The 19,506-nt window shown below is 34.6% G+C and overlaps 3 protein-coding genes across 3 annotated transcripts; 1 reads left to right on the top strand and 2 right to left on the bottom strand.

Moving 5' to 3' along the window:
* Window positions 1-5,351: 5,351 nt before the first annotated feature.
* LOC145059708 (F-box protein At2g39490-like) lies at window positions 5,352-7,106 on the bottom strand. Its single transcript, XM_079007513.1, has 3 exons — window positions 6,276-7,106; window positions 5,940-6,098; window positions 5,352-5,825 (listed from the first exon to the last, which is right to left on the bottom strand). The coding sequence occupies exons 1-3, from the start codon at window positions 7,104-7,106 to the stop codon at window positions 5,352-5,354; spliced, it is 1,464 nt and encodes a 487-aa protein (XP_078863639.1).
* Window positions 7,107-15,585: 8,479 nt separating this feature from the next.
* On the top strand, window positions 15,586-17,212 carry LOC145058084 (Pentatricopeptide repeat (PPR) superfamily protein). The gene has a single exon (XM_079006008.1). The coding sequence runs from the start codon at window positions 15,622-15,624 to the stop codon at window positions 17,164-17,166; it is 1,545 nt and encodes a 514-aa protein (XP_078862134.1). The 5' UTR covers window positions 15,586-15,621; the 3' UTR covers window positions 17,167-17,212.
* LOC145058086 (UDP-glucuronic acid decarboxylase 1-like) lies at window positions 17,213-19,491 on the bottom strand. Its single transcript, XM_079006010.1, has 7 exons — window positions 18,844-19,491; window positions 18,403-18,550; window positions 18,229-18,308; window positions 18,069-18,152; window positions 17,870-17,944; window positions 17,643-17,735; window positions 17,213-17,567 (listed from the first exon to the last, which is right to left on the bottom strand). Exons 1-7 carry the CDS (start codon window positions 19,489-19,491, stop codon window positions 17,358-17,360), a joined length of 1,338 nt encoding a protein of 445 aa, XP_078862136.1. The 3' UTR covers window positions 17,213-17,357.
* Window positions 19,492-19,506: the final 15 nt, after the last annotated feature.

Genomic DNA, 19,506 nt, shown 5'->3' with positions numbered 1-19,506 from the left:
AACTAGTTTTGGATGACATGAGCTTTTGGTCATTTTAGTGAATAAAGTTTAGATCTTGAAAGTTTGTGACCTTGTTATGGATAAAGTTTGAAACTTTATCCATCTAATCATCGTTTTGATTCAGATCTAAAAGTTAGAGACTTATACTTAATGTATTAGGTTGAAAAAGATGAATTTTTGGGTCTCTTTGAGACTTAAAGGCTAGATCTTGTTTGTTGGGACCATTCTAATGGATAAAGTTGGAAATTTTATCCATTATAAAGCTATTATGAACTATAAAAATGTGATATGGGCCCTTATATCCTTTCCATGCAAGAGTTATGACGTCTTATTGGGTTAAGAACTTAGGGTTTTGGACATTAAGCACTTTATAGCCATGCAAAGTCATAAAGTTGGAAGCTTTATGACTTAGGACATCATTTTGGGCTTGGATCTGAGTTTTGGATGTAAGAACTTATTGAAATAAGCTCTTAATGGAGTTTTGTAGTAGGGCTGAGTACCCTGGGTGTACCTGGTGGTACGCTACGCATACACAGTCAGCGCCCCACTATTGGTCAACATCAAAGTACGATGGGCGTACTCTCTTGGTACACAAGGCGTACTCTGTTGGGAAGAAATATTGACTTTTGGACCTTCACCATTGACTTTGACTTTGACAGGGGTTGGCCAAGTTTGACCTAAGGGTATTTTGGGTTATCGGGTTAATTATTGATTAAGATTGTATTTATTGTTAGTTGGCACGAGTTTATCTGGTTCGGTGGTACGAGCAGTTATTTGATTATCAACAGATCGAGGTGAATTTTCCTCACTGTACTTAAGGGTCAAAGGCACCAAGGCCGGCCCATTGGTTTGATATCCTGATATTCACTGATATGTTGTGTATGCTAGACTCGTACTGATGGCTGAACATTGGTATTCCAGTCTGATAACTAATTGGGTCAGGGAGCAAGCCAGACATAAGTTGTGGGCCCCTAGAGCAAGCCAGATGTAACATCCCGAGATTTGGCAGGTATTCTCGAACCCTTTTTTATCATTACCTTGTCATTTATAGTCCTTGGGGTTGAAATAGAAGAGCCAAAATAAGTTTAAAGACCAAGTTTGCAAACTTGGGCCAAAAGGGAGTACGTTGTGCGTACATAAGAGTACACTAAGCGTATTAAGGTCCGCCTTAGTACGTTGGGCGTACACTTGTGTACGCTGTGAAACACTTATATTTAGGGTTTGGGGCCTATATAAGCAACATTATGAGCATCAAAACCCCCCTTACCTCAGCCTCCACAATTTACATTCGTCCTCCCCAAACCCTAGCATTTCCTTTGTGTGTTTAAGCTTATTTGGTGTGTTCTTAAGTTCTTTAATAGGAAGGTATTTCATCAAAGTGTTGGAGAAGAAGATCAAGCTTGTAGATCTGAAGTTAGTCTATGCTCAAGAAGCCCCATAAGGTATAAAGTTCCAAACTTTATGCATATATGCATAGATCTCATCATTTTACTTTATTAGAAGCATTTCTTGTCCCAAAATCCATAAGGTGGTGCATGTTGTGATTTGGATGAAAAGAGTAATCCTTCCAGACTCTTGAAGGGACCTTGAGTGATAAAAATGAGGTCTCATTAGTTGTATGTGTCCCATGCAAAGAGAAATAAGGTCTTAATGGATTAAGACCAAGCATTAAGAACTTTATGGACGTCCAAAGTGATAAAGTTCATGACTTTATGAATCCTAGGCATGTTAGGTCTCTAGATCTGAAGTTTGGGCTTAAGTGCTTAAGCTATTAAGCACTTAATAAGGTTTTGGCAAACTATTGAGTACGCCCAGCGTAAATCCAGTACACCCAGCGTACTGGGTCAACCACCCCGATGGTGTTCAACATCTGGTCGAGTACGCCCCGCATACCAGAGGAGTACGCCCCGTATACATCCTCTGTTGGGCCTTTGTCAAATAGGCTTTGGATTTTGGGCTGGTTATGGATTAAATGGAATTGGGCCTTTGTTGGACTTTGTAAATAAGATATTTTTGGCCAAGTAGTGATAGTGGATCATGCGGTTAGGCCCAATTAGGAAGTTGGGCCCAATTTAGTAAATTGGCCCGTTAATGGGCCTTACATATGAACTTTCAAGTCAAGGATTAGGTATTTGGGCCTTGACCCAATAAAGAGAATGGACTTAATGAATGGTGTGGACGTTTAGTCAAGAAGGTTACGTTGGGTATTAACTTAGTATTTATTGTGTAATAGTTTGGGATTCCCGGCGAGACAGCAGTTAGAGATTTACAATACTTCAGCACTACTTGCGAGGTGAGTTATCCTCACTATATCAACAGGGTCTAAGGCACCAAGTCCGGCCCTTTATGGATTGTATCTGTTTATGGCATGATATGCTTATTTGTTTGCATCCTGGTAGTTAGGATGTGGTTATGTTTATGCTTAGTGACCTAGTTAGATCGGTGTCCTGGTTATAGGATGGTATTATGTGATATGTTAGCATGATATGTTAGATTGGTATCCTGATAGATAGGATGGTATTATGTATTTATGTGGTATGATCTGTTTGATCATTTCGTTGTCTATAGACTGTTATGTGATTATCTGTTATATGTGCACATGTTTGTTTGGTGGTTAAGGCTTATCTGCTTTGTGCGAAATCCAATAGACATGGGCATTCCAACCTGTTGGTTGTGGGCCGTGAGTATTTATTCCCGATGATGATTGGACTCATAGTATGTGGGCATTCCAACCTGCTGGTTGTGGACCTGCGGGTATTCCATCCCAAGGATGATTGGACTCATAGTATGTTGGCATTCCAACCGATTGGTTGAGGGCTTGGGGTATTCCAACTCGATGGTTGATTAGATCCATAGTATGTTGTTTATGATTATATGTGTATTGTTGTGGTATGGGTATTTTGGGGAAACTCACTAAGATTTCAGGCTTATAGTTTCAGTTTGTTGTTTCAGGTACATCAGGGGATCGCGGCAAGGCGAAGGCGTGATCATACAGCTCCTCATGTTTTATTTATGTCTCTAGGAAAACTCTGATATTAGACTATTTTGGAAACAAATTTGTAATAACTACTGGCTTTAAATGTTTTGAAAAAGTTTAAAATTGGCTTGAATTTTATGGGTGTTACACCAGACTTATGATGTGGGCTCCGGAGCGAGCCAAATATGAGTTGTGGGCCCGATAGGCAAGCGAGACTCATACTATGGGCTCAAGGGTAATCCAGTCTTTAGATGTGGACCCAATACATGTTATTTGAATATGTTATATGTTGTGTGTTGGTACTTTGGGGGAACTCACTAAGCTTCGCGCTTACAGTTTTGTTTATGGTTTCAGGTTCTTCAGAGGACCGTGACAAGGCAAATGCGTGACTGTACACATCCTTGGTTTTACAACTGATTGGTTCTTGGGAGACTCTAGTTTTAAATCATGTTTTAAAAACAATGGTTTTGTAAAAGCTTTTATAAGTAAATGAGTTGTTTTGAAAAGTTAAAATTTATTGAAATTTTTTGGATGTTACAGTATTCGGCACAAGTAGCTAAAATATTTTAAAGTATGTAAAATTACATAAAATGACATATGGACATAAAGTAAAACTAGAATATAATAAGGATAAATTGACTTTTTAAACTATAATTATCAGAACTTAAAAACCATCCAAATTTTAATACTAAATGCATTGGTTATAAACTTCTCGATTGGTAAAAAAAAATTATGTCAATTATAAGTAAATGGGCGATTTTTTTTAAATAAAATTAATAAGAATTTTTAATTTGTAAGAACTAATACCAAACATTCTTTGCATATTATAAGTTTTCGAAATCTAAAAAAAAAACTATATTGTTGTATGATATTAATTTTGGTTTATAAATTCATATAATAAATATTTATTATTTTGTTAGATATAAATTAGTAATAAATTGGTTAATCTCATAAAAAGCTTTATAATTTATGTTTTTCCCAGACTAAACTCAAAATTTTTTTTTTTTGCCTGAAAAAGACCTTATATTTTTTTCATTTTTCCCGATCCGGCCATTTTAGTCATTTTTTCTAGAAAAAACTGTAAAATGTGAGGGTTTTTTTCTACAAAAACTATGAAAAGTTGAGGGTTTATTTAGAAATATTTAGAGGGTGGAGGGTTTATTTGGAAAAAAAAAGAGACAAATTTGAGGTTTTCTTTGGAAAAAACGAAAAAAAATACAAGGTATTTTTCAGACAAAAAATAAAATTGGTGTTTAATCCGGAAAAAAAAAATATAAAGTCTTTTATGAGATTAGCCCTTAATAAATTATAAAATACGTTGATATGATTGATTCAAATACCGGTTCAAATAAAGACGTCGTAACTGTTAGACTATATATTAAATCGTATAAGATATATTTTGTTTCAAATAATGACACCATAATTTTTAAAATATATTTATATTTAATTGTATAAGATAATTATAAAAAATATGGATATGTTTTTGTTATTTGAGCAAATTACATGAATGGTCTCTATCGTTTAAGGTAATTTGAACGTTTGGTCTTTAACTTATTTTTTTTAACTCGAAAGGTCCTTACTGTTTGTTTTTGTTACACGTTTAGTCCCTGTCTTACCTAAAAAGACTATTTTGTCATTGATTTTTTAATTTATTTAAATAAACACACCTCCAACCCCACCCACATCACATCACCTTACTTTACCTACCCCACAATTTTTCCATACTTAAATAATAGTTTTTTAGGTAAGATGGGGACCAAGCGCTTAACAAAAACAAACAGTAGGAACCAAACATGTAACAAAAACAAACGGCAAGGACCTTCCAAGTTAAAAAATAAGTTAGGACCAAACGTGCAAATTACCTTAAACCATAGGGACCATTCGTATAATTTACTCTATTTATTTTAAAGAGTATTTAAGTCAGTTTGTTAAAATCTAAAAGAAATTTTTGTTAATGGCAATTGAAGTAGTTTTGAATTTGTAGCTTTTTTTTCAACCCAAAGCTAAAAGTTCATGTTGTCCAACGAAGGTTTTTTTTTTTTGAGTTTTTTATTAAAAGCTAGAAGATCAAAGTTTTCAATAAATATGTACCAATAAAGCCCATAAAAGGATGTTTTAAACCCTTTAAATAATTAGTTTTCATTACTCCATGTTTATGTAGAGAAAGTGGTAACACATGCTACATAGGTTTTTTATTGCCACATAAGTTTAGCATGTATAGGTTGAAAAATATACGAATGGATAGTATATGATTTTAATAGGTTTTGTTTTGAAAAAATATATATATAATGAATGCCCACAACCAATCACACAACCCAATACTTTTTCTCTCTTTTCTCGCTACAGGTGTAGCTAGCCATCAGCGGCAAGTCATCTAGCGAAGGTTACGGAGTGGTGTAGCGAGTCCATAGCGAGGGTGGTGACGAGTGGTTTGAAGTCCCACTAGAAATCTTGGAACAATTTCATTTTCACTTGTTGGCGTTAACCGAAAACAACAATTGCTGTCCAATGACGACAAGAGTAGAGAAGATTTAGAAGGGTGACAAGTTGTTGTTGATGCTTTTTCCATCTTGTTCAAATGACTTCGAGGGACTTTAGCTACAGACCATGAAAGCTTGTTTTCAGGTTCCGTAACACTCATTTTCTTCATCACAATGGCCTTTTTCAGCAAAACATCTATCAAGGAAACCAACATTCGGTTCTGTTCTTCGATCTTGAACCCCAAAAACTTCACCACCTTCATATGCTTAAGGTTCCAATCACTAGACGTGGTTGCCTCATTGGTCCAAGCTTGTGGACAAGATTGGTGAAAATGTGAACATGGTTTCGTACTCCATTTTTTGTCAATCTGCTTTAAGAGCAAGAAATTTATTTTTGGGTCAGTTTCTAAGGAACTCGTTTCAACCATACGTATTTGAAGGTGAAGCTTTAGCTGTACATTAGATTTGGATATTGAGGGTACCTTTATGAATAAGTTCTCCAAGGATGGTGTGATGCTTAAGAAGCAAACAAGTGAATCTCTCTTTTGTTTGTTCATGCAACAATCGATCCATGAAAGCTCTTTTAACTCGTTGAACATGAAGTCAAAGTCATCAAATATTACTCCTCTTGTACATAACCACTTTTTGTCCAACCAGAAAACGAAATAAAACAAATTAGTTATATTCAAAGGAAGACTAAGACGATGATAGAGAAAGACACAAGTATCCAAAATGCCTAATATCGAAACAAAATAATCTCTGTAAAAACCTAAAAATCATTGATTCTACTGAATATCTTTTCAAAATGTAAAACTTACCTCAAGTAGCCACCCACTTACAGTGAGTACCTCAACATCCTTGAGAGAAGCAAGAAGAGAGACGATATCTTCACTATCAAACTCACTGTGATCACGTAAGGCAGTAGAGCCCTTAAAGTCTAGGGTAACATCACACAACGCTGGTACGTCTTCAAGTTCAGTTTTAACCAGGGTTCCTCGATAGCAGAAAGTTTTAAGGTTTGGAGCTGATAAAATGGTAACATTTTCTATGTTTTCACAATCCAAAACCACAAACTTCTGTAAAAACCCATGTGCTTTTAGGTCAATATCCTGCAAGCCACTGCATTTTTCAAGAGTTAGGGTTTCAAGATTCCAGCAACTGGAAAACAACTCCGGTAGGAAGCTTCCGGCTAGGCTGGTGATGGATCTAAGGTGGAGGGTCTTTAGAGAACCAAAATGGGTATTCTTACACAAAGGCAATTCAATAGTTAGACCGAAATTTGTGGGGGTTTCTCCATTGAAGCATATGTGAAGCTCTTTGTCTACTCCTTTAATGGCTTTGAAGAACAGGGTTTCTTCGCTAACTGTTTTTGGTTCGAGAAAAGAAAGATTGAGGATCTGGTAACTTGTTTCGTAAGTGTTTAAGAAAGAAGAGATGAGCTGGTTCATCTGTTGACCAGATTCTTGAGTTGTTATTCGATCAAAATCCATGTTTACGAACACTTGAACTGGTGCCCATAAGTGCTTCCATGAAGATGAAAGAATGATGGTTCTTGCAGCTTCTTTCAAAGGAATCAACGAGACGATTTGATACAAGATTTCGTATGGAATGTTATCGATTGAAATGTTGTTTTCTTTGTTTTCAGCCATTGTTGTTTTCATTTTGCTTCAAATTTGAGGGCTGGATTTGGATTGATCAAGAAAATGAAATGAATATTGAGGTTTTATAAGGTATGGCTTCTATTCAGCCAAAAACTAGAATGAAAATAGGAGATAATTGCATGCCTGTCAATTGTAAGCTTCAAAGTCAAATATAGACTTCTTTGTTCGAAATAAGTATTACAATATATGAATCAATTTAATCATTTTATATACTTTCTTTTCTTTTTAAATTGGTAAAGTTATGCCGTCTTGTGTTTGTATTTTTGGGAGTACTATTTTGTGCTTTTTTCATAAATGGAAGATACAATGAGTTGGTCAAAGTTAGCCTTCATTTACCTTCTATACTTTAGTTTGTTGACGTTGATTGCTAATTTATTAGATCTTAATAAATACTGATTTAACAAATGTAGGATGAACAAGTTTTTTTTCTCACTAACATACTATATATTGGCTTTATATATTAAAATGACCAAAAAATTGGTAAAGTTATCCATGCAACTTAGGTCATCCTCAATGGAGATTTAATGATGAGTTTAATGGACAAAAAGTTAATGAGATAGAGTTCAATACAATAAACTCACTATTGTGAGTGAAGTTCAATGAATTGGGGTTTAATCCCCATTAAACCCACTATTGTGAGTGAAGTTCAATACAATAAACCCACTATTGTGAGTGAAGTTGAATGAATTGGAGTCTAATCCCCATTGAACAGTATTATGGATTTTTTTTTTCTTAAACTATTTCATCAATAAAGTTTTGTATTTTACACCGTACACACATGAACAAGGTGTATGTCATTATTTTTTGATTTGTAATTTATTTTATTTTATATTCAATAATTTAATTCATCAATATTTTAAAACAATAACATATATAACAATCTTTAATTAATAATTTTTAATTTTTAATTTTTAATTTCTAATTAATGTAATATTATTGTTTTACAATATTATTTACAAAAAGATATGATAAAATGTCCATGTGAAAATTCATTGAACTTTTAAGAGTTTAATGGAGTGTAGAGTTCCACAGGTAAATTGATAAAGTTAATGGAATACTGATGTGACAATCCATTAAACTCTTAAGAGTTCAATGCATTAGAAATGGCCTTACAAGTGGGAGACAAAACCTTCTTACACTCTATCAAGCTCTAAAAATCAAATTTTGAAAAAATAAAAAAAAATCAGAATTTACAGTTTAATATACTAATTTGTTTATAGTTCACACTTTAATACAATAGTTCTAGACTCTCATTCACAGTTTAAAACAACATCAAAAATTCATTCGCATTTGAATACTCTAGTTTAGACAATCATTAAGAGCTTAATCATTTACCAAATTTCATTAAGACATTTCATGAAACACTTTTTTGCACCACATAGTGAAACAAATTTGATGGTGTTTAGCAGTGAAGTTAGGTAGCAGTTTTGATGGTGTTTGACGATGGTGTTTGGTAAATGTGATTACGATGGTACCACAACAGAACTTTGTAGATCTGGAGGCAGTGATGTTGAAAAGTGTAGATCTGATGGCAATTATCGTGGATCATCGTTAAAGCTTTGTCAATCCAAAGGTGGCGGTGTTGGTTTTGGTGGATCATCGTCGAAACTTTTAGATCTAGAAGTGGTTGTGATGAATCCTTTCCAAAACTTCGTAGATTTGGAAGAGGAGAGTGGACTTTTCATCATGTATGGATTATTGGATGAGGGAGGTGGGAGGTGGTAGTAGGGTTGTGAGCTTTCATAATTTCTCATCAAAACCAAATACATTAGTTTGGTGGTGGTTTTAAATGGCAGCAACGACGGTGGTACGACATATCATGTGGTGTTGGTTTATGACAATATGATATGATTGAAAATATAACCATCTTAAAAAGTCAGAAAAAAGATCACGAACAAGAAGTATATATAATACTAAAAAAACAATAATAGTAATAACTAAGATGTAGGGATGAGCGTTGGAACCGGAACCGGTAGTACGATAGTATAAGAACCGGTAACCGGACCGCCGGTTCCAATACCGGGACCGGAACCGGAACATACCGGTTCCGGTTCCGGTCCTGATTTTCCGGTTATTTTTCCAAACAAGAACCGGTTAAAATTTAGGTGAAACTAATAACTTTTTTCGGTTAAAAATTAGGTACAACTAGTTTAGATGCAGTTCATAATACTTACATGTTGTTAAGTTGGCTTCTAAAAGAACATAATATTCAATAATCAAGTTTCAAAAAAAATAATATTCAATAATCAAGTTTTAAAAAAACATAGTCGTGTTCAAAAAACAAACTCGTCCCCACATATCAATTTTAATACAATTCAACTAATCAAGTTTAAACCAAAATAATTCTTTCTAACTATCATCTATTTCTCCATTGGTCTCTTTCCCATTGCTTTGTCATTGTGTAAAGCTTCATCGGTCTCTATATAAAACACAAAACAAAAATGTTGGTAGCATTTACTAAAATATAAAGGTCGTATAAAAATATAACAAGGATTGAAAGTACAAAATACTCATAGCTACTTCATCATCATTTAAAATGTCATCCACGTTGTCTATTATAGGTTTTCTACTCTTTTTTACCCAATCTTGGATACACAACAAAGCTTCAACTATCACGTTAGACAAGTTAGCACGATAGTCGGTTAAAACTCTACGATTTGTGCTAAAGGCAGACTCCGATGCTACAGTTGAGATTTGTATCCCCAAAATATCTATTAAAAATTAAATTATTGTTAAATATAACATCATTAGTTATTAAAAGAAATATGAAATATTAAAAAAAAAAAGTCAATACCTTTTGCCATTCGAGCAACTATCGGGAATCTTAACCCGTTAAGTTTCCACCAACTTAGGATATCAAAACTTTTGTTGCACGTAACCCGGGGCTCTTTCAAATATATAATTAATTAATTTTCCAACGCATCCGAGTTGTCACCTCCACTATTAAGGAAGTTGCCAAAAAAATCGTTATCATCATCACAATCAACGACTTGTTGAGAACTTTGTTGTTGAGAAGACCCGCTCATGTCGTATTTTTTCACGTAGGTCTTAAAAAATTTCTCAATCTTCCTCTCGACCTCATAAAGCATTTCATATGCTTTCAATTCTATCTCCGACTTTGATAACTTTTCATCATTGGAACCAATCATTTCTTTAAAAGTATACAACAATAACTGAGACTTCATTGTAGGATCTAGCAAGATCGCAAAGTAAACATAATCACTCATCTTTGCATAGTCGCCCCAATATTTGTCATATTTGTCCTTCATGTCGGGTATCAAATGAACAAAGTTGACTTTCGTTGACCATTTTTTAAGATGTAGGTTCACATCTAAGATTTCCCGGATTAATCGATGGACTAAAGGTTTTGTTGAAGCCGAAACGTTCTCCGTTTTCGTCTTAAACTTTTCAAGGAAATCCACCATCTCTTTTATCGCCTCGAAGTCCATACGATCCGGTACTCTTTGTAGATCCTTCTCATACGATTTTTCTATCAAAATCCAAAAATAAAAACCAATTAAACTTTCATATATAAATAAATGAAAAAATGCTGCATTGATATCCTGTCTTTCCAGGCTTGTATCTAATTCAATATTTATTTGTAAAAGTCTAAAATGAAGTATAAACACTAAGCTACATGTTGAAAAAAAATCAAGTGATTCCGACTTCATATGAGTGAGTTATGCTATTTTAAAAACCGGGACACAATAATATAATGTGCTGAAACAGAAAAAATGTTGCATTGATATGCTATCTTTCCAGGCTTGTATCTAATTCAATTTTTAACCAAAATATGATTTGTAAAAGTCTAAACTGAAGTATAAACACTAAGCTACATTTTGAAAAAAAAACGAGTGATTTCGACTTCATATGAGTGAGTTATGCTATTTTAAAAACCGGTACACAATAATAAAATATGTTGAAACAGAAAAAATGTTGCATTGATATGCTATCTTTCCAGGCTTGTATCTAATTCAATTTTTAACCAAAATATGATTTGTAAAATTCTAAACTGAAGTATAAACACTAAGTTACATGTTGAAAAAAAAATCAAGTGATTTCGACTTCATATGAGTAGTTATGCTATTTTAAAAACCAGGACACAATAATAAAATGTGCTGAAACAAAATAAGAAAAGTAATACCTTTGATGCCAAATTCCACAAAAGCTTCCCATAACTTGTAGGCGGTTTTCAACAACTCGAATGTCGAGTTCCATCGGGTTGGAGAGTCGTCACACAAAAATTCAATTGTCGTGTCGTTACACGTGGCATTATCGACGGTCATTGACATAACATTTTTCATACCCCACCCATGTATGCATGCTACTAACTCTCGTCCAATTTCTTCACCTTTATGTGTATCTATCTCCCTAAAATTGATAACTCTCTTGTGCATGACCCACTCGTCATCAATAAAATGGGCCGTGACAACCATGTAATTGACCTTTTTACAAGAGGATGTCCAGGTGTCGGTTGTCAAGTGTACAGCGGTGTTTGCATTACTAAAATATTTGAACAATTTATTCCTCTCATCTAAGTAAAACTTTCCTACGTCTCGGGAAATTTTATGTCTAGAAGGCAAGATTACCCTACCATTAAGCGCGTTAGTATATTCAATAAATGCTTCATTTTCAACATACTTGAATGGTAGTTCACCAACGGTAAAAAGGCCTAGTAATGCTCATTTGATCCTAGTGTCATCATGTTTCCATGTTTGTACACTAGTCTCACCATTTGGTTCCTTCTTAAAATTCAATTTGGCTTTCTTTTTATCATTTTTTTCTTTGTTGTCCGGGTTTGACTTGCAATTCCTCCAATGTTTGTTCATATTAGACGTCCCGTTTTGGTCCGTATCGGCTTTAAGTATTGTATGACAATAAATACATTCCACACTTTTCCTTTCAACACCATCATCCTCTATAATCCACACCGGCTCGAACGCTACCCAACAAGGAGCGGTTCCTTTACCATTATTCCTTGCTCTTTCTCGTTTGCTAGTAATTGGTTTTGGCACGCCTCCATTCCTTTTTCGCTTCTTAGGACTTGGCTTTGGCACGTCTTCTTTTCCGGATCCATCACTAATATTATTAATAACCGGTGGTGTCTCACCAATAAAATCATCTTCATAATCCTACATTTGGAAAATGAGTTCAAAAAAATATTATATATCATCAAGCAAAATGAGTTCAAAGAAGTTTGATTCAAAAGCTCATCCCTAAAAAGAACAATCACAAAGGAAAAGAAAAAGAAAAAGGAGAAGATTATCTCCTTTCATTCATGGGTTAAATACAGTTGGCAGTTCAATATTATTGTTTCATAAAACTATTTTGTTCAAATTAATCCAATTTCTATGCTTAAATACAAATGAACCCATAACGAATATCACAAATGCTCAATAGTCATTATTATTTAGCTATAGAGGTGGCTTAAACAGCTGATGACTTGCACTGGAATGGCCTTCTTCTCCACCAATTTCATGTTACAGTCCTCCGAAGAAGATGACCATCATGCCCCTACCTCTGATCTAATTTCATGCACGGATCGCAGCTGCTTGCAGGAGAGAAAAAGCGGAGACTAAATATGGAACAAGTGAAGACACTTGAGAGGAACTTTGAGTTAGGAAATAAGCTTGAACCTGAGAGAAAAATGCAGCTTGCAAGAGCACTTGGACTTCAACCAAGACAGATTGCCATTTGGTTTCAAAATAGAAGGGTTAGATGGAAGACCAAACAGTTGGAAAAAGATTATGATGCCCTCAAGAGACAGTTTGAAGCTGTTAAAGCAGAGAATGATTCCCTCCAATCTCAAAATCACAAACTTTAAAACTTTTCTGATCTTATTTCATACACACTTTCTGATCTAATTTCATACACACTTTCTTTAATTTTGTTGAATAAACTTAGATTGAGTTGAATTATATTCATAATATTAACCAACCATTTTGCTGATTATCGTTAAAACTAATCACAATAAATAAAGTTAATTAGTTAACTTAAATACTCATATATGACACGTCTAGACTAATTTGTTTTAATATTGGTACATTCCCCCTTATTCTTTTATTGGCGACATATTAATCAAAGTGCATTAATGCCATGAACTCGATATTCAACGTGCATATGGCTTCACATGAAACTCTAATTTATTCATAATATTAAACTTTAAATGATTAACATTTTTGCAGTAACTGCTTTCTGCCTTTCTGTATGTCAAAACTTTAAATGATTAACAATTTAAAATAAGAAAAATATAATGTTTTCACAATTTCCCATATTGGTCACCGATGTTTGTATCTTTCGAAAGGGAAAATGAGTCAATATGCAGCATGGGCACTTAACATACATAAAATAAAACTCACAAACAAAAAAGCAAGCACAACCGATCGTCCCTATTTATACAATAGCAACAATGACTTACTTGAGTTTCATCTTCTGTATTAACCCAATTACTTGATTTTGGCTTCTCCATTGTTACCCAGTAAGCAACAATCGATTTTTGATTTTGGCTTCTCCAATGTCGATTATCGATCGTGACTTCCTAAGCCCCAAGCAAAAATTGATTTTTGCACTTGCTGATTTTTGCACTTGCGGTTTTGTGTTTAGGTTAATCAAGGAATAGATTTTGAATTTAGGATATATCAATATACAGTCAATTAGATAGTATTTTGAAAATAGATTTTGCATGGATCGACTCTTACACTTCCTAGCCGGTTCCAGTTTTTTAACCGGTTTTTTTTAGAACCGAATCGGTGGTAGACCCGGAACCAGTTTTGCCAAAAGTCAAGAACCGATAACCGAACCGCTCTACTAATTTATGCCCGGTTCCGGTTCCGACGGTTCAAAAGCTCATCCCTACTAAGATGTTATTATTTATTGTTACTAATTTATTAAAATAAATAATAATAGCCTTTTTCGAAAATAGAATGAAATTTAATGATTTTATTGAAAAAGTTTGATTTTTAGTTTAATGGTAACTTATGATTGTTCTAATAAGTTGGAAAATGTCATGGTTTTAATGAAATAGCAAGAAAATATAGTAATAACTTTTTTTCTAAAATGTTACATAATAAATTTTGGGAAATTGTTCGATAAAAAAAATGGGATAATGACTTAAAAGGGTAATATATTTTTGGATTTATACACATTTGGTCACTGAGTTTTTTTTTTTTTTTGTCTACATTTACCCCTTCAACTTGTTAAACTGTATACATTTAGTCCTTATGACCGGTTACTCCAGGCTAGGCGGGATAAATGACTTAATAAGGTAATATATTTCTCATTTTGTACACATTTAGTCCTTATTATTTTCGAACATATTTAGTCATTAATATATTTTTTTTTTGTTTCAAAATAAGTCATTTTTGTTTTTTTATTATTCATTCAGTACTTATAAATGATTTCTTTAGGTTTTTCTCACAACATCTTACGTGAGACAATCATTGATGAAGTGTGTGGGGATGTTGATGTTTATGTGTAACGTCTCATTTTCACAACAAAAAATTTTCATTTTTAAATAAGGCAAAACTCTCTAATTATAAATCCATTATTATGAAAAAACGTTTATTCCAAAATACATTTATCGAAACTCAGAGTAATATAAGAAACGCGGAATCCTCAATACTGTTGATGAGTGTGTACAGTCCTGCCTTTGCATTCTCATGATTAACGATAGAAGCTGAAAACATAAACAACTGTGTAAGCACAAAGTTTAGCGAGTTTTCCCCAAAGTACCTTATACAACAAATGTATTATCATGCATAACGAGTTCACACTCATCAGATTGGAATACATTTGTCCAATCAGTCATCGGACTGAAATGCTAACATGCAACAAGTCAAATCAATCATCAGATTGGAATACCCAGGGTTTGTTGGCCTGTCGCCTCAACCTAACCGCTCTTCTCGAGCCTCCGTGCCTATGGCTTACAACCGACTCGCACCAGGTATCTTAGCCTACAACACATAACATGACCACCTCAACCTATCCCATCACCATATGTCTATCTTACGTAAGATGTCGTGAGAAAAACCTAGATAAATCATTCATAAGTACTGAATGAGTACAAAAATAAAAATGTTTTATTTTGCAAAAAAATATATATTAAGAACTAAATGTGTACAAAAATATTAAGGATTAAATATGTACAAAGTGAGAAATATATTACCCTATTAAGTAATTTTTACCGAATAACTTGGAGTAGTCGGTCATAAGGACTAAATGTGTACAGTTTAATAAGTTGAAGGGGTAAATGTAGACGAAAAAAACTCAATGATCAAATGTGTACAAATTAAAAAATATATTACCCTTTTAAATCATTATCCCAATGAAAAATAGTAACTTTAGGTAAAAAAAATCATTTTATTATGTGGGCGACCATTTGTGTAACAAAAACCGTTCTTGGGGATCCGTTTGTAATAAAAGGAACTAAGGGACCATTTATAATTTAATTTTCAACCAAATAGCCTAACGAAGCATCCTCTTGTTTTTCACTTTTCAGTTATTCATGAGACGTGTAGTAGAATGTAAACAATTTTTGTCACTACCGAACTTCAAATCAATTAGACTATTGCACAGTGTTCTTCATACAGATGTGACAGAAACCCAGAAATCTGATCAAACTGCAACCAAATCAGTAGCTTCGTCTTCAAAGAGAAGTTGTTATTTGGACGCTTCTAAACTGTTCGACGAATTGCCTCAATGGGATGTGGTATCAGTCACAACTTTAATCAGCCAGTTAACCCGCCAAAACAGACAAAACGAAGCCTTCTATATCTTCTCCAAGATGCTTCAGATGGAAATCACACCAAACGAGTACACATTAGCAGCTCTCATTCACGCCTCCACATCTCTCAAAAACCTTAATTTAGGGAAACAACTCCATTGTTACGCAATCAAGACAAGCTTCAATCCAAATGTGTTTGTAGGCACTGCTGTTACAGATCTCTACGCGAAATTAAACACAATCGAGGAAGCCCAAATGGTGTTTGATGAAACCCATGATCCAAATGTCGTTTCTTACACAGCTTTGGTATCTGGGTACATAAAAAAAGAGAGATTCAACGATGCTGTAAGAATCTTCAAAACAATGCCTGAAAAAAACGTTGTAACATGGAACGCAATGATTGGAGGTTATAGCCAAAAAGGGCATAACGAGGAGGCTGTGAATCTTTTCATCAACATGTTGAGAGAAGGAATTGTTCCTACACAAAACACATTCCCTTGTGTGTTTTCATCAGCTGGAAATATAGCAGCTTTAGGAATTGGAAAGAGTATACACGCATCAGCTATAAAAAATTTAGGCAAAATCGGTGTGTTTATAGGCAATTCATTAATCACATTCTATTCAAAATGTGGAAACATGGAAGACAGTTTGTTATCTTTTCATAAAATTCCTGACAAAAATATTGTTTCTTGGAACGCTTTAATAAACGGGTATGCTCAAAATGGTAGAGGGGAAGAAGCGATTGGGTTTTATAATGAAATGAAAGCAAAAGGTGTAAACCCTAACGCGGTCACGTTTCTTGGTTTGTTATCTGCTTGTAACCATTCTGGTCTGGTGGAAGACGGAGTACAATACTTCCACGAGACCAGAATGAAGAACCCGAGTCTGATCGAGCCAGCACATTACGCGTGTATGGTGGATCTGCTGGCTCGATCAGGGAGGTTCTTAGAAGCAGAGAGATTTATTCAGGATTTACCGTTTGATCCTGGGGTTGGGTTTTGGAAGGCTTTGTTAGGTGGTTGTCAGATTCATATGAACATGGAGCTGGGCGAGGTGGCGGGTAGAAAGATTTTGGATTTGGATCCGAGTGATGTGTCTTCTTATGTTATGTTGTCGAATGCGCATTCGGTTGCGGGAAGATGGCAAAATGTTTTGGATGTGAGAAGGGAGATGAAAGAGAAGAGGATGAAGAGGGTTCCTGGGTGTAGTTGGATTGAAGTTGGATTCAAGATTCATGTTTTTGTTAATGGTGATCGTGAATCGGGTGACCCATATGAAATCCGGAAGATTTTGAGTTGTGTTTATGATCATGTAAAAAGAGTTTGAGTCAGTATTGATTGTTTGTTAACAGTTAAATTCATAGTTCTTCAAATTTCTCGATAATACACCAAAATCCATTAAGCTAAATCAATCCGTTACACAGATTACACTAACAAAACAAAACTCGTGTCAAAAAAGATACATAAAAACCGAGCACTAACATATATAGATATATAGGATGTGTATCTATTATGCTATTATTTGTTGCCTTTTCCTTCATCTTCATTCAAGATGCGATTTCTGAAATCAGACGCCATTTTTGGTAGACCTTCGTGTAGTGGCACTTTGGGTTCCCAATTTAGTAGTTCTTTAGCTTTACTAATATCGGGTTTCCTTTTTTGAGGATCATCAGCTGTGTTTTCTCTGAATTCTATCGTTGCACTCGAGTCAATAGTTTCTTTCACCACCTAAAAATAAACAAAAATTAAATGTCAAAATTTATTTTTGTAAATTGATTGAGTTTTATTGCTAAGAGAACAAACCTGTGCAAGCTCTAACATTGTAAACTCCCCGGGATTTCCCAAGTTAAAAGGTCCGATATGTTCACCTTCCATTAGTGCCATTAATCCATCAACCTAAAATCAACACATGTCACTTTTGGTACATTTTTTTTACAACAAGTTGTACTGTGTTTGACATGTATTTGACTAAAGACTGATGTCAATAAGACAAAATTTGTGAAATGTGCAAAAGACGTAAATGTCCTTACCAAGTCAGAGACATATTGAAAGCTTCGTGTTTGCTTTCCATCACCATAAACTGTCATTGGTTGTTTGCGAATTGCCTACGAAACAAACCAATCTTACTATGAAAAATTGAAACTATTTAAAACTAAAAAAAAAAAAAGGCTTAAGATGATTATGTAAACATAAAAGTTCAAGAAAAAAAATGAAATTATGCAATTTCACCTGTGAAACAAAGTTGCTAACAACACGACCATCATCTAGACACATCCGAGGCCCGTATGTGTTAAAAATACGTGCAATCCGGACCTGTAATGCAAATGACGTAAATGCCCTCGATAACCTCTTGGTTGATAATAGGCATATAGCCCTAATAAAAACATACCTCAACACCATCACCTCGGTGATAATCCATGGTCAAGGTTTCAGCTGTTCTTTTCCCTTCATCATAACAACTTCTAACACCTATGTAGTTCATGATATAACCAACAAATTATATAAACACAATTGATTGAAAAGGGTAATAAAGTCAATAAAGAAAGTATTTTTTTTGGTTTACCTATTGGATTCACATGACCCCAATATGTTTCCTTTTGAGGATGCTCAAGAGGATCTCCATAAACCTCACTTGTACTTGTAAGCAAAAATCTGGCGCCAATTCTCTTTGCAAGTCCCAACATGTTTAGGGTTCCCATTACATTCGTCTTGTGATTACACAAAGTCAAAGATTTTCAAATTTATATACTCATGAGAGCTAAATTTCAACTTCAAAATCTGATAACTAGTTCTTCAAATTTTCAACAAAATGTAGTTAACCATGTTTGGATTAGTATAAGATCATTGTATCCACGATTTAAAACAAAGTTATCAAATCTGAATCCAAAAACACCATGTTTGACCTCAAAAGTCAAAATGTATGGTTTTAGAAGCTGAACAGATGAACTGAATTCATGAAAGCAACAGAATCACATAAATAAAGTGTTGGAAAATAAAAGGATATGATGGTTTTGACGGGATTATACTTGTAATGAACAGGGGAAGCAGGGCAAGCAAGATGATAGATCTGATCAACTTCCAACAAAATGGGTTCTACGACATCGTGTCTAATCAATTCGAATCGAGGGTTAACGAAATGATGTTCCACATTCTCTTTTCTACCTGTAAAGAAATTATCGATCACTATCACTTCATCACCTCTCGCAATCAATTTATCAACCAAATGACTTCCTACGAACCCTGATCCACCAGTCACCACCACCCGCATCCTCTTCCGCCCAATTCCCACCGGAATCCGGCCTGTCGCACCGTGGGTAGCTGGCCGGCTGTAGTGGGTGTTGGTGTCACGTTGGGAGAATGAAACTGCTCGCATTGAGGGTAATTCATTGCTAGTAACAGTGTCGATTGAGGAAACGGTAGATAATGATGGTTGATAGATGAAGAAGACGGAGCCGATGAGGATTCCGACTAGGGTGAAGAGAAGGCGTTGTTCTTTGAGGATGTAATTAACGGATCGTGAAATAGATCTGACTGCTGATGTGTGTTTGAGGGATTTGGGGGAGTAAGGTGGGATTTCATGGGGAGACATCATCTCTTCATCTCTTCTATGGTTTGCGCTTGGATGTTTGTGTAATTGCTTCATATTGTTCATTGTTTTTTCTCTGGT

This window comes from Lactuca serriola, chromosome 6, assembly GCF_051521515.1.
Source record: "Lactuca serriola cultivar US96UC23 chromosome 6, Lser_US96UC23_V15, whole genome shotgun sequence".
Classification (NCBI taxonomy): domain Eukaryota; kingdom Viridiplantae; phylum Streptophyta; class Magnoliopsida; order Asterales; family Asteraceae; genus Lactuca; species Lactuca serriola.
Note: the sequence above shows the minus strand (reverse complement) of the source record. Positions and strands in the feature narration are given on the sequence as shown.